The 16629-nt window shown below is 39.0% G+C and overlaps 1 protein-coding gene across 5 annotated transcripts in view; it reads left to right on the top strand.

Annotated features, from left to right (window-relative positions):
- Window positions 1–16629, top strand: part of LOC124241008 (zinc finger protein 169-like) — a 150195-nt gene that overhangs the window by 86485 nt on the left and 47081 nt on the right. For all 5 annotated transcript variants that reach the window (XM_046664446.1, XM_046664443.1, XM_046664442.1 and 2 more), the window contains exon 2: window positions 1450–1537. In XM_046664446.1, coding sequence (XP_046520402.1) covers window positions 1505–1537 — 33 coding nt within the window. In that variant the 5' untranslated portion in view covers window positions 1450–1504. The remainder of the gene's footprint in view (window positions 1–1449; window positions 1538–16629) is intronic.

The following is a 16629-nucleotide window of genomic DNA, read 5'->3' as shown; positions in this document are numbered from 1 at the left end:
AGAAGATATCCTTACCTTGTTTCTGATCTTATGAAGACAGCATCTAGTTTCTCACCATTAAATATGATGTTAGCTATAGATTTTGCACTCTGTTTTTTTAAAGCATAGCCACAATTATTTGCAGAGGGTATCAGTGAAGCTCATTATTATTATTTTCTTTTTTTGCTGAGGAAGATTAGCCCTGAGCTAACATCTGTTGCCAGTCTTCGTCCACTGTATATGTCAGTCGCCACCACAGCATGGCTGACAAGTGGTAAAGGTCTGCACCCAGGATCCAAACCCACAAACCCATGAACCCGGGCCACCAAAGTGGAGTGCACCAAACTTAAGCACTGTGCCATGGGTGCATCAGTGCAGCCCCTTCTTAACCTAAACCTAATAAAATTAATATTGATTCCTTAATATCATCTAATATCTAATCAGTGTTCAGAGTTCCTCAATTGCCTCAAAAATGCCTTAACAAGGTCCACACATTGCATTTGATTGATGTGCCTCTTAGGTCTCCTTTTATTCGATAAGAGCTCTCCACCCTCTTTTAATGCTATTAACTTGTCAAAAGCGTCACATTTAAAAAAAATTATAAATATGTTAATTCACTCCTCAGTACTTCAGCATCGTTTCTTAATGATGACTGTTGTTTTCCTCTATATCCAGAATATCATGGTCACGTCTAACAATGTTTACAATAATTCTCTAACATCATCTAATACGCAGTTCATATTGAACTGTCCTTTGTAGGCCCCAAACGTTTTTCAGTTCATTTGTGCAAACTAGGGCCCAGTCAAGGCCTGTAGATGACATCTGAAGAATGATTTCTCTCTTAAGTATCTTTTCACTAAGGAGCATCTCCTCTTTTAAAAATTTCTTTATGAAATTGACTTATTGAAGACTGAGCCATTTGCTGACTGCCCATTCTTAAATTTCAAGTCACATTTCAAATTTTGGGAACCTAATCTTGGATATTTAAGTGGAGAGGAGGGTGCAACCAGGTTATGGCTTCCCCCTGCTTCGTCTCCCCCAGGTCGCCATTCTGTGGAGTCCTGTAGTGCTCCTTCTGTTTTGAATTTCCTGGGCCTCATCCTTTGGCCTCAGGGCAGATACGGATGGGTAGCTTCTGTTTTCACTATGATAGGTCACTTTACTTCTCAATGTGAATGCTTACCTGTGGGCACTCTGAGGCCCTTTTCCTCTTAACAGAGTCCACACAGTGACAGAGTCTTTTGCAGCTGCTGGGGGCTTCATTTCCCAACCAGAGATTGAGGCCAAGCCTGCTGCTGTTCCAGCTCTGGGGGCCTTACCTACAGGACACTGGTTACTGCTTAAGAGTGGGCTGCTCTGATGCCCTCTGCAACCTGCCTTCCTTACTCCCCCTCTCCTCTGCTGACCTGGGAGGCTGGGCAGACAATGCTCCTCCTCAGCATCCCTCTTACTTCTCTTCTTTTTCCCTAGATCTGCCTCTGCAACTTGACTCTCCTCCAGGCGGAGCACTCAGGAGACCAGGAATATGGCCCCAGGGCTCCTGACAGCCACAGACGAGGTAAGTCCTCACCTTTCTTCCTAGGTCTTGCAGGATGGACCCATTGCCTTTTCTTGTCTTGGAGCTGCCTTGTTGGTGTTAGGCCATACCCAGCCCTGATCTTGGAGGTATGGTCCATCTTACCTGGAGCCCTCTCTCAGACTTCCCTACTCCATTCGTGACTCAGGAATTCACCAAGTAATAAACTGTTATCAGCACAGACTGCTCAGCCTGAGCAGTCAAAATGAAAATACAGGACATTCATTCTCATGTGCTCAGCAAGTCCCAAGGCCAAAAAAAGTGAAGGAAGTCTTTAAAGGAGGAGTTCCCTGAGTTGCCCCTGATGGACTGGGCAAATTGAAGAGCTGAGGGAAGGCATTCTTGTGGGGATGTGGCAGGAAGCCTATCGCGTCTCAGACACTGGGTGACCAATGGACTGTCCCTCACCACGTGGGAAGCTTGAAGCAGCCAGTGGCCTTGAGTCACTTTGGTTTCTCTGTAGAGGTGAGGATGCTGACATTCTATTTGCTTGTGACATGTGGATAGATTTGGTTTGGCCAGCCCGTGCTTTGTATTTAAATGAGTTTTCTACACTTAAAAATTTGTAGATTACCCTAAAGGTCTGGATTGCCAATTTTTCTGAGAATAGATTGTTCCCCACTGTCTTGAGTCCCCACTCTTGGTGGATGACAAGTAGCTGGAGCCAAATAGCATCTCCATAGTTTAGTCACACCTCCTTGTGCCCTTTGACCCTGAGACCGAGACCCCTGCTCTGCTCACTCATTATTTGTCTGGCACCTGAAGGCTTTGCCTGCATCCCCCTGAGACTGGAGGGAGACAGTTCAGCCAGAATCCTGGAAGCCAGGCTGAGGAGTGTGGACTTGAACTTGGAGCAAGCTGGGTTTTGAAGGATTTTGAGAAGGAGTTTGCCATGTTAAAATCAAGGATTGGAAATAAATACTACCTGAATAAATATATGTCCTAAAGGAAAGATTTTATAATCCCTAAGACTAGGTAGCCTGTGAATTTGACATAATCGAGTAAAGTTGATGTTTACTGACGACCTAAACAGATGCCAGGCAGGATACTTATGTGTAAATTATATCAATTACACAAAATAGTGTAAGTTTTGCATTGCCTGTCCTATAAATATGTCCAGTGTAGAATTTTTTTGCAAGAAGATGTGAACTTGATATTAATACTGAGCTTATATGGTGGATATTTGTCTGTTACTATATAAGTTTAAAATGATTGGGGTTATTTTAGATTTTATTTTTCCTTTCTCTCCCCAAAGCCCCCCAGCACATAGCTGTATATTTTTAGTTGTGGGTCCTTCTAGTTGTGGCATGTGGGATGCCACCTCAGCATGGCCTGATGAACGGTGCCTGATGTCTGTGCCCAGGATCCAAACTGGTGAAACCCTGGGCCGCCGAAGTGGAGCATATGAACCCAACCACTCAGCTACGGGGCCGGCTCCCTAAAATGATTGGTTTTTGATGTTAACAGAATATCATTGAGAGCTCTGTGTCCCTCAATTGTCAAATCTTTCTACCTTTGAGAGAAAGTGTGTATGTTAATGCATGCCATGTTCCCTAAAGTAACAGGGACAGCTTTTCTTTTGTACATTGCACTTTACCATTTATGATGTTAATAGAGAAGCATTCTTGGCTGAAATGGAACATTGTACTGGCTTACTTTTCCTGTCTCTACTCTGCCACTTCCTGTGGGATCCTTAGCACACCTTGAACCTCATCCTGTCTATGACCAACATCTCTCAATATTCATTATTTTCCTGGATGCCAGGGCATAAGCATCTGACTGGCTTAGTTTTTTAAGATGAAGTTTCCATACCTGTAAGAGTATCTGGCACTTATACTTATTTTATAAAGGGACCATTATTTTGAAAAAACTAAAAAACAAAGGGGTTTGTTTGTTTTGCTGTTTGTTATTTTGAGGCATAAAAATTACATATTTTAGAGTTTTTCAAATCGCATTTCCAGGTACTTTGTTGTATGTCACATCTGAATTATATGGAATATTCTGACTTATATATACAACATGACAGTTAGGCATTTCTCCCAAGGGCCTTTGCCTGAGAGGGGAAATTGGAATATGCATTAGAGTTGTGATACAGAAGGGGGCTGTGCCTACAGGCTGTTAACGTGTAAGAAATTAGCTAGCACTCCTTCACTGACTCTTTAAAATTGTTTTGAATGTCTGCTGTGTGCAGGAGCCTTTGATGGTCTACTAACAATGATATCTACAGCACAGACTCCATTCTGATAAGATTCCCAACTTTTTTAGGGGTTTACCTATCACTGGAATTAAAACATTTTAAAAATTTTTTACTGAGGTATAATTTATATCCAATAAAATTTGCCCTTTTAAAGTGTACAATTCTGTAGATTTTAGTATATTGACAAAGCTGTGCAACCCTCATGTTTTCATTACCCACCAAGGAAACCCCATACCTGTTAGGAGTCACTCCCCATTCTTCCTTCCCTCAGCCCCTGACAACCGCTAATCTGCTTTTTGTCTCTAAGAATTTGACTATTCTGTACGTTTCATATAAATGAAATCATATAATATGTGGTCTTTTGTGTCTGTTTTCTTTCACTTAGCGTATATTTTCAAGGTTCATCCATGTCATAGCCCAAAGCAGTAATATTTTCATTATTATTTATGGTCGAATAATACTCCATTGTGTAGATATACCACATTTTGTTTATTCATTTATCAGTTAATGAACATTCAGTTATTCCTATCATTGGAATTTAATTAATAATTTTGGTCTGTGTGCATCTTGGACAGATTTTAATGATAAAATTGTAGCATATTAAAACTAGTGACTGCCTCAGCATCATGCTTTTAAAGATGGAGAAACCACTAATAGTCACATTCAAATCTATGACTCTTTACAGGTTACAAACATTCACAGATTTTCACTATTCCATACCACTATTTCTCAGTTATTGGAAATTTAACTTGTTCTCAATATTTGAGAACCTGTTCTGTGGAAATTTTATCCATGAAATGAATTTTGCACTTAGTTATTCTCACCACAAAATATGACTGAGAGAGGAGGCATGAGTGTTTCATCTGGCATGACCTACAGCTCTATAGAAGAGTGTCTCTGTTCTTCTCTTTGCTTTCAGAACCATCCACAGGATGCTGCCACACCTCTGCCCTCTGTTCCACCACTGACTTCCTTTCCCTCCTGCCAGTTGCTCCAGCCCAGCCATGTCTGGGGCTTGCTCCCTCTCTTCCTTTGCTCATGGCATCTCTGTTCCCTCCCTCCCTCTAGGCCTCATCTAGATTCTTAGACCTGTATTCTTTTTTTTTTTTTAAGATTTTATTTTTTCCTTTTTCTCCCCAAAGCCCCCCAGCACATAGTTGTATATTCTTCATTGTGGGTCTTTCTAGTTGTGGCATGTGGGACGCTGCCTCAGTGTGGTTTGATGAGCAATGCCATGTCCGCGCCCAGGATTCGAACCAACGAAACACTGAGCCGCCTGCAGCGGAGCACGTGAACTTAACCACTCGGCCAGAAGGCCAGCCCCTTAGACCTCTATTCTTTCCTTGACTATTCTTAATCCTACCCATCTTTCAAATTTTAAATTTTTTATTGAGATGTAATTCACGTACCATAATTCACCCGTAGATGAAATTATTAGACAAGCACTTTAAAGTCTCTATTGTAATTATACTCAACAAGGAAGAGGAAAATGGAGTAATATCAAATGAAATAGACTTCAAGACAGAGGGAAGAAAGACCAATTCTGAATGATATGAGTCACTTCATTAGGAAGACATAACAGTTATGTGTGTGTGTCTAATAAAGCTTCAAAATAATTGACAGAATTAAAGGAAGAAAAAAGCAATTGTACCATTACAACTCAGAGGTGGGTTTTAACCACCTCTGAGCAATTGATAGAAACAACTAGGTAAAAAACCACTAAAGACACAGATGATCTGAAGAAAACTAGCTGCTGCATCATCCTGATTGATAGTTATAGAATACTGCGCCCTACAACTGCAGAATGCACATTATTTTCAAGTACTATCACTGTGGTCACCAAGATAGACTACATGCTAATCTATAAAAGACATCATTAAAAGAGTTTAAAGAATGCAGAGTGTATTCTGTGACTCTAATAGCATTATATTACAAATCAATAATAAGATATCTAAGTAAATATCAAATATTTGGAAATTAAACAACATATTTCTTACTAATCCTTAGGTCACTGAAGAAATTACAAGAGAAATTAGAGAATATTTCAAACAGAACGATGAGGTTAATCTTGGTGCTTCTGCCCCATCAGCCATGCTTTTCACCATGCCTGGGGCTAGAGTTTCTGTGCTAGCCCCTCCCCTGGCATCCAACTTGGAGACCCTTGTGGTGTCCCCGGAGGGACCGAGAGGACAGGATATTGCTGATTGGGCCCTTGTGTTTTCCCTCCCACCTGACTTTCTACTCCTTCATGATAAAGCTCATGGTCTGCAACGATGGTGAGATTACAAGGACCAGCACTGAGGCCAAGCAAGGAGACTTAGTAGTTGGGAAGTGACTGGAACCACCACCCTGGAGCCAACACCTGCCTCCTTTCTCAGTCTTGGATAGAGGCACTACACGTGGCCACAGTGCTAGCTCGCCAGTTCAGCTGATGAGCTGCTGTGGAGTTTGTCTGTGTTTCTTGTGTGTTGGACACGTAGGGACAGAATGCAAAGCCTCCTTTGCCTGATGAGACAGAGAACGTCAGGACAGAAACATCATAGCCTCTGCTTTCAGTGAACTCACGTTTGAGTAGGAGAAGATTCGCATACACAACCTAAATCAAAACATCATTCTCCAATGAAGGTGGAGACAAGCCATCTTATTTTGTGAGCGAAAAAATGTCAGATGTTTGTGTCTTATTGGCACCGAGAATGGTCCCCAGGAATGGTCCTCAGGAGCCTGCTTTGGGGAAAGCTTGTCACACTGGCTCAGGTTAGATTCCTCCAAGACCCTCCCTAAGGAACTCTCTTATTTTACTGGCAAGTGACCATGCTCCATAAGGAAAATTCCACAGGAGCAAGAACCCTGGGATGTGATGAGCATAGGAGCAATGTCAGTCTAAACTCAGACTTTCCTACCCAAGAGAGTGATTGTTCAGGAAGAAGAACCCACAAATGTGTCATTTGTGGAAGAAGCTTCAGATTCAATTCTGAGCTCAGGCAACATCAGAAAATTCATTCTGGTGAGAGACTCTACTTGTGTGATAATGGCAGTCAATCTTTCATTCAAAGCTCAAAACTTAGTATCAGAGGATTCATACGGGAGAGAAACTGTGCAAGTGTACTGTATGCTTAAAAAGCTTCAGTCAGAATTGGAGATTGCACACTGGAGAGAAACCCTATGGCTGCAACAAATGTGGGGAAAGGAAGGATTCTAATCCAGCTCAGGTCTCTTTCAGCATCAGAGCTTGGAAGAGAAACTAAAAATCCAGTAAGTGTGGGATAGCCTTTAGTTAGAGCTCACACCTTGTTCTCCACAGGCAAACTCACAGTCTCACAGAGAGAAGCCCTGTGAGTGTAAAAGGTGTGTGAGAAACGCTGTATCTGTAGCTTACATCTGGCCCAATACCAAAAAGTCAACTTCAGAGAGAAGCCCTGCAGATGTGATAAATGTGGGAGGGGTTTCTGTCCAAACTCACAACTTGGCCAGCATCAGAGAAGGGGGAAAAAGCCATACAGATGTAGTGTCTGTGGGGAGTGCTCCAGCCAGAGCTCCCACCATCTTCCCCCCGGATCCACCGAGTCCACACTGGTGGGAAGCTCTGTGGATGTGGTAAGAGACGGAGAGCCTGCTGTCCAAATGCAAACCTTGATTAGCATCAGAGTTTACACTGGAGAGAAACCCCATGTATTAGTCTGCTGGGGCTGCCATAAAAGAATACCACAGACTAGGTGGCTTAAACAATAGAAATTCTGTTTTTTCACAGTTCTGGGGACTGGAAAGTCCAAGATCAAGGTGCTGGCTGATTCAGTTCCTGACAAGAACTCTCTTCCTGGCTTCCAGATGGCTGCTTTCTTGCCGTGTCCTCACATGGTGGAGACAGCTCTGATGTCTCTTCCTCTTATTCCTGTGGGATCAGGGCCCTGCCCTTATGACCTCATCTAACCTTAATTATTTCCTTAGAGGCCCCATCTCTAAATACAGCCACATTGGGGTTAGGGCTTCAACTTGTGGATTTGGGGGGACACAGTGTAGTACATAGCATTCCAAACCCTGGCCTCCCAAGTTCATGCCCTCCTCACAGGAAAAATACATTATTTCATCCTACGAGCCCCCAAAGTCTTAACTCATCCCAGCATAACTTTAAGGTCCAAAGTCTCATATAAATATCCTCTAAATGAGAGGCATGTGTGAGACACAAATTGAAGTACCATTCATCCTAAGGCAAAATTCCTCTCCACTTGTGAACCTGTGAACCAGACAAGTTAATTTCCAAAATAAAATGGTGGGACAGGCAGAGGGCAGACATTGCCATTCCAAAAGGGAGAAAGAAGATAAGGTGGCAGGTCCTGACAAATCCAAAGCCTAGCCAGATAAACTCTGTCAGATGTTTGGGCTGAGAATAATCTTCTGGTTTGAAGTTCTCCTCTCCAGGTCCTCTGGGTTGACAGTGTCCCTTTGGCTCAGAGGGGCAACCCTGCCTCCATGGCTCTCAGCAAAGGCCCTGCTAAAACTGAGGAGTGGGCAGCCTTGCCCCCTGGGCCTGTGATGTGGGATTGGCAGCCCTGACAATCTCTGAATTGCTTTCAGGGTTATTCCTCCCTTTTCTTGAAGGATAATGCGTGTTCGAAGACTTCCTCATTCCATCCTGCTTTCTCTTTTTACTTTAGCCCCAGCTGGCAGTGTTTCTGCTGGTATAATCCCTTCTCTTCCTGGCTTCTGCTGAAGTTGATTAAATTCGTGGTTCACACTCATCCTAATCTCTTTATCAAATCATTCTTCAGCATGTCCTCAGTGTTCTCTTCAGAGCAAGCTTTCTCACTTTTTTGCAAAGGCTGAGAATTTTCCAAATCTTCAGTGCAGTTTCCTTTTTGCTTAACAAATCCTTCTTCAATTCATTTCTCCCCTCTCACATTTTACTATAAGCAGTAAGGAGGAACTAAACTGTTCCTTCAAAACTTTGCTCAGAAATCTCCTCAGCTAAATATCCAGTCTGGTCACTCACAAGTTCAACCTCCCACAAAACACCAGAACAGAGTTCAGTCAAGTTCTTTGCCACTTTATAACAGGGATCACCTTTCCTCCAGTTTCCAGTAACCTGCTGCTCATTTCCATCTGAGACATCACCAGAATGTCTTTTAATGCCTATTTCTACCAACATTCTGTTCATGGTTATTTGTGCATTCTCTGAGAAGATGGATGTTTTCTCTCTAACTTTCCTCTTTCTTAGCCTTCCTCAAAATCACCTTTAATGTCTATATTTTGGCCAGCAGTCCTTTCATGTCAGTCTTGGGTTCTTCTAGCATGCACCTCAAAACTCTCCCAGCCTCTGCCCATCACACAGTTCCAAAGCCACGTCCACAGTTTTAGGTATTTGTCACAGCAGCACCCAACTCTCAGTACCAAAGTCTGTATTGGTCTGCTAGGGCTGCCATAACAAATACCATAGACTAGTGGTTTAAACAACAGAAATGTGTTTCTCACAAGTCTTCACACTAGGAATCTAATATCAAGGTGCCGGCTGATTTGGTTCCTGGTGAGGACTCATCCTGGCCTACAGATGTCTTCCTTCTCACTGTGTGCTCACATGGCAGAGAGAATGAGCTTGAGTCTCTTTCTCACCTTATGAGGCACCAGCCCTTTTGTGTCAGGGTCCTACCTTTATGACCTCATTTAACCATACTTACTTCCTTAGAGGCCCCATCTCCACATATAGACATATTGGGGGTTAGGGCTTCAACATGAATTTTGGGAGGACATGGTTCAGCCCATAGCACTCTATAAATGTTTTGAATGTGGAAAAGCCTTTAGTCAAAATTCACAATTAAACAAGCATCAGATAATCCACAAGTGGAAATTCACAGGGGTGGAGAGAATGCTATAAATACGTTGAATGTGAAACTCTAAGTTTGTTCAGTATCAGAGAATTGAAAGAGGGAGAAAGGCCATAGATATGAGTGACATACAGGGAACTTCCATGTGCTAACCCCATATGGAGCCTGACTCCACCTCAGAGTACTGACATAGGAACAGTAAGGAACGTGGGGGAAATTCTGATCATACTGAGAGTGTAGGTAGGATGGTGAGAGTCCTGTGAATAGTCCCTCTGTTTCTGATTTGTTGAAAGTGTTAATATTCTGGGCCCTGTTACAGAAAGTGCCCTTGGATGCACATCTCCTTGAAGTGACTTAAAAAAATTTTATTGATGTGAATTTTGCATAACATAAAATTAACCATTTTTTAATGTACAATTCAGTGGCGTTTAGTGTATTCACAGTGTTGTCAGCCATCACCTCTGTCTGGTAGCAGCATTTTTTCAGTACTCCCAAATCCGACATCAAACAGTCACTCCCCACTTGCTGCTCTCCCCAGACACTGGCAACCGCTAACTTGCTTTGTGTCTCTGGATTTACCTGTTGTGGATATTTCATATAAATGGGATTTTACAATTTTTAAAAAAAGAACTTGTATCATCAAAAATGGCTGAGTAGGGAAATCCATCTGCCCAAAAGCAACTAATGAGCTGCCAAAAACTGTCAGAATTAACTTTTGTAGAACTTTGGAATCTAGTCAAAACTGGAAGATTTGATGAAGAAAGAAGCTCCGACTTTGTGGCAGGAGAATGCTGTGGCATTTTACACTTCCTGCATACCAACCATCCATGAGGAAGTTCGGGCACAAAGATTTTATCTCAACTATCTTAAATGTGCACAAAGAGCTAAAGGAAGCCTTGGTCATGGAACTAAAGGAGCTAGGTCAACAACGTTTGAACAAATAGAGAATATTAATTAAGAGAACTTAGAAAGAGGAACCTGGAGCTGCAAAGTATAATAACTAGGGTGAAAAATTCATTATGAGGGTTCAACAGTATATTTAAGCAGGCAAAATAAAGAGTGAACTTGAAAATAGTTCAGTTGAGATTATTCATTCTGAGAAACAGAAAGAGAAAAGAATAATGAAAAACAAACAGAGCTTAAGAGACCTGTGACACACCATTTGGTGTACTTACATACCCATGATGAGAATTGCAGAGGGAAAGGAGAGAGAGAAAGAAAATTTCAAGAAATAATTTCCAGAAACTTCCCAAATTTGATAAAAGACATAAATCTATACATTCAAGAAGCTCAACAAACTCCAAACAGGATAAACTCAAAAGATCCACACCAAAACATATTATAGTCAAATTATCAAAACCCAAAGACAAAGACAGAATTTCAAAAGCAGCAAGTGAGAAGTTGTTACCTACAAAGGATCCTCAATGAGATTAAACAGCTGATTTCTCATCAGAAACAAAGGAGGCCACCAGTCGGTAGGATAACACATTTAAAGTCTTGGCAGAAAAACTATCAAGTAATAATTCTTTATATATATATTTTTTTATTGGCAGTTACATTGGTTTGTAATATTATATAAATATCGAGTGTACATCATTATATTTCAGTTCTGTGTAGATTATAGCCAGCAAATTATACTTCAAGAATGAAGGAGAAATTAAGATGTTTTCAGATAAACAAAACCTGAGAGAGCTCATCAACAGTGGACCCACTTTACAAAAACTGCTTTAAGCTGAAATGACACTAGATAGTAACTCTAAACCATAAAAAAGAAATATGAACACTAGTAAAGTTAACTTCATAGGTATACATAAAAGCCACTATTATTGTACTTTTTGTTTGGTTTGTAACTTCTGCTTTTCCTTATATGATTTAAGGCAAATGCACAAAGTAATTATAAATTTATGTTAATGGGCATACAAAATATAGAGATGTAATCTGACAATTATAAAATAGGGGTAGTATATAGTATAAAGATGTAACCTGACAGATATAAAATAAGTGGAGAGGGATGGAAAAGTAGAGCAGAGTGTTTTTATACTATTGAAACTAAGTTGGTAGATTTTACAAGTTTAATATGTTAATTGTAATCCACAAGATAGCCACTAAGAAAATACTAAAAAACATACAGAAAAGGAAAGAAGGGGATAAAAGTGTTACTTTAGAAAAGAACAATAAATATTAAAAAGGCAGTAATGGAGGAATTGAGGAACAACTGACATAGAAGACACACAGAAAACAACTAAATGGCAGAAGTAAATCTTTCCTTTTCAGCAATGACCTTTAATGTAAATGAAATGAACTCTCCAATCAAAGGCATAGACTAGTAGACTAGAGTAAAAAAACCAAGATATATGTATGTGCTGTCTACACAAGACTCACTTTAGATATAACAACATAAAGAGGTTGAGAGTAAAGGGATGAAAAAAGATATTCCATACAAATAGTACCCAAAAGAGAGCTGGAATGGCTGTGTTGTGAGACAAAATATAGACTTTAAATCAAAAAACGGAAGAAGAGATTAAGAGAACATCATATGTTGATAAAACATTGACTACAGAAAGAACATATAACAATTATAAATATATACATATAGTCCCAAAATATATGAAGTAAAAATGGAAAGAATTGAAGAGAAAAATTGTTCTACAATAATGGTTGGAGACTCTAATATCCAACTTTCTATAATAAATAGAGCAGCCAGACAGATCAGTAAGGAAAGATAGATGTTGAACTACACTGTGTATTAATTGCACCTCAGAGGTATATACAACACTCCACCCAACAATAGCAAAATATACCTTCTACTCAAGCGACATGGAACATTCTTTAGGATGGACCTTATGTTAGGTCACAAGGTAAGTCTTAATAAATTTGAAATGACTGAAATCATACTTTTTTGATCACAGTGGAATGAAACTAGAAATGAATAACAGAAGGGACTCTGGAAATTCACAATAACTCTGGAAATTAAGTAGCACACTCTTAACCAATGTATCAAAGAAGAAATCACAAGAGGAAGGAAAAAATAGCCTGAGATGAATGGAAATGAAAACATGATATACCAGAACTTATGGAATAGAGTGAAAGCAGTGCTTAGAGGGAAATTTATAGCTGTAAATGCATACACTAAAAAGGAAGAAAGATCTCAAATCAATAACCTAATAGCATACCTTAAATAACTAGAAAAAGAAGAACAAACTAATCCCAAGCTAACAAAAGGAAGGAAATAATAAAGGTTAGAACAAAGATAAAATGGAGAATAGAAAAATAATAGAGAAATCAATGAAACTTAAAGTTGGTTCCTTAAAAAAAATAACAAAATTGACAAATATTTTATCTAGATTGACTGACAAAAAAAGAAGACTTAAACTACTAAAATCAGAAATGAAATTGGAGACATTACTGTCAATTTTTTTAAAAAATAAAAAGGATTATAAGGGAATACGGATATATGCCAACAAATTGGCAACCCAAGGTGAAATGGACGAATTTCTAGAAAGACACATCTGTCTAAACTGACTCAGGATAAAACAGAAATTCTAAATAGACTTACAACTAGGGAGCATATTGAATCAGTAATAACCTCCCAACAGAGAAAATCTCATGACCACATGGCTTCACTCACTAATTCTATCAAACATATAAAGAAGAGTTAACATGAATCTTTCTCAAAGTATTCCAAAACATTGGAGAGGACATGTCCTAATTCACTCTATGAGGATGACATTACTCTGATACCAGAGGTGTCAGACAAAGACATTGCAAGAAAAGAAAACTACAGGCTAATATCCCTTATGAATATAGATGCAAAAAATCCTCGCCAGAGTTCTCCCATACCTAATTCAGCAACATACTAAAAGGATTGTACCTCATGACCAAGTGAGATTTACTTCCAGATTGCAAGGATGTTTCAACATATTAAAATCAATCCTGTAATACACCACATTAAGAGGGTGAAGGATAAAAACCACACAATCATCTCAATTGATGCTGAGAAGGGATTTCACAATATTGAACATCCTTTTATGATAAAATATTCAGTAAACTATGAATACAAGGAAACGTCCTTAACATGATAAAGGCCATGTATGAAAAATCTACGCTAACATTTGTTCTCAATGGTGAAAGATGAAAAGCTTTTTCCTGAAGTATAGGAACAAGGTAAGGATGCCTGCTTTTGCCACATCTGTTCGACATAGTGCTGGCAGTTCTAGTCAGAGTTAATTAGGCAAGAAAAAGAAAAGACATCCAAATTGGAAATGTAGTAACATTATCTCTTCACCGAAGATGTTATCTCATATCTACAAAACCCTAGAATCCACAAAATAAATTGTTAGAGCTGATAAATGAATTCAACAAAGTTGTAGGATACAAAATCAACATGCAAAGTCAGTTGTATTTCTGTATTTTTAAAAATTCCATTTACAACACCATCAAAAAGAATAAAATACTCAGCAATAAATTTAACCAAGGAAGCAAAAGATTTCTTCACTGAAAACTACAAACCGTTGCTGGAGGAAATTAAGGAAGACCTAAATTAGTGGAAAGACTTCCGAGGCTTATGGATTGGAAGACTAAATATTGCTAAGACGACAGTACTACCCAAAGTGGTCTGAAGATTCAGTACAATTCCTATCAAAATCTCATTTTTGTTTTTTACAGAAATAGAAGAGCCTATCTTAAAATCCATTTGGAATCTCATAGGAACCTGAATGGCCAAAACGATCATAAAAAAAACAAAACAAAGTTGGAGGACTCACACTGCCTGATTTCAATGCTTAGTACAAAGCTGCAGTAACCAAAACAGTGTTGTACTAGTATAAGGTTAGACATAGAGCAATGGAATAGAATCGAGAACCCAGAAGAAAACCCCTTGCATATGGTCAGTTGATTTTTGACAAGGGTGCCAAGACCATTTAATTGGAAAAGGACAGTCTTTATACACATGGTGCTCTGACAGTTGGTTATCCACAGCCTAAAGAACACACTTGAGATAAATGAAAAATTAGAAAGCCTCTGCAAAGAAATAGAAGATATTATGATTATGTATATGGAAATGTTACAACTGAAAAATATGTACCTGAACAAAAAGGCTCAGTAGTAGATGGGCTTACCGGCAGCTTAGAGGTAACAGAGAAATCAGTGAACTAGAAGATAGAGCAATAGAAGTCACCCAATCTGTACAACAGGGAGAAATACACTGGGAAGAAAATGAGTTAAGTCTTAAGAACTGTGGGAGTATAACAAAATAGCTAACATTTGTGTCACTGAACCTCTGGAAGGAGAAGAGAATTATATTTTAAACAGGAAGGGGAGAGGATGTAATGGGACGTAAGGTTTCTGTACTTCCTTCAAACTGGTTCAACGATGTCCCCAGTACACTGAGAAGTTATGTATAGGTAATGTAGAACCTAGAGCAACCAATAAAAAAATGATACAAAGAGATCCACTAAAAGACACTAGATAAATCAAAATTGAATTATATAAAGGTCAAGTAACCCACAAGAAGTCAATAGTAAGAAAACTGAGAAGCAAAAAGCAAAGAAAACAAAATTAAAATGGTCTAAATGCACCACTAAAAGAGAGAGACTGACACAGTGGATTTAGAAAACCCTATTATCTTATCTAAGTGAAACTCACTTCAAATATTATAGTGTAGGCAGGTTAAAAGTAAAAGGATTTTTAAAAGACACATGCAAACATTAATCAAAGGAAAACAGCGTGGCTGTATTAATATCAGGTAAAGTAGACATCAAAGCAAAGCAAATTCCCAGACACAGAGGGCGATAAATGGGTCAGTTCACCGGGAAGATTAGTCATCCTCACTGTGCACACATCAAACAAGAGCTTCAAAATATGTAAAAAGAAAACTGAAAGGGGAAATAGACAAATCAACAATTAATTGGAGACTTAATACCCTTCTCTATATGATCAATAGAATAATTAGAGCAAAAATCAGTAAAAAATTATCAACACCATCAACCAACAGAATTGAATCAACATTTATACAGCATTCCACCCAACAATAACAGAGCACACAGTTGTTTAAACTCCTGGACAGATACCAAGATAGACATATCTTGGGCCATAAAACAGAATACATACATAATACAACACACAAAACATAGAAGTTTGTTTAACAAATTGAAAGAATTGAAATTGTACAGAGTGGGTTCTCTGACTACAATGGAATCAAACTTGAAATCAGTGAGAGAAAGTTAACAGAAAAATTGCCAAACAATTAGAAAACAGACAACATACTTGTAAATGATCCATGCACCACAAATGGAAGTCTCAAGGGAAATAAAAACATACATGAAAGTGAATGAAAAGGAAAATGCAGTATATCAAAGTATATGGGATGCAGCCAAAGCAGTCCTGGGAGAGAAACCTGTAACACTAAATGTATGTGTTAGAAAAGAGGAAAAGTCTCAAGACAATAATGTAAGCTTCTGCCTCAAGAACCTAGAAAAGTAAGTGCAATAAACTCAAAGCAAACACATAGAAGGAAATAATAGTGATAAAGGCAGAAGTCAATGAAATTGAAAAGCAGAAATGGGGAAAATCAGTAAATCAAATTGCTGCTGCTTTGAAAAAATAAAATTGATAAACGTCTAGCAAGACTAAGAAAAAAAGAGTAGACAGAAATTACCAGTATCAGGAATGAAGCAAGGGATATAGTTATATACTCTGTAGCCATCAAAAAGAATAATGAGAATATTATGAACAGCTCTGCACTCATAAATTTGACAACTTAGATAAAATGACCAATTCCTTGAAAAATACAAGCTACCTTAACACACCCAATATGGAATGGATAATTTGAATAGCCCTATGACTGTTAAGGACTATACATCATCACCAAGTACGGTTTACTCCAGGAATGCAAGACTGGTTCTGTATTTGACTCAGTGAGTGTAATCCACCATATTAACAGCCTAAAGGAGAAAACCCACATGATCATATCGGTTGATGCAGTGAAAACATTTGATAGAACTCAACAACTATTTGATTAGGGACATCCAGAAAAAATCTGTAGCTAACATTCTTTTTTTTAT

Source organism: Equus quagga, chromosome 6, assembly GCF_021613505.1.
Source record: "Equus quagga isolate Etosha38 chromosome 6, UCLA_HA_Equagga_1.0, whole genome shotgun sequence".
Taxonomy (NCBI): domain Eukaryota; kingdom Metazoa; phylum Chordata; class Mammalia; order Perissodactyla; family Equidae; genus Equus; species Equus quagga.
Note: the sequence above shows the minus strand (reverse complement) of the source record. Positions and strands in the feature narration are given on the sequence as shown.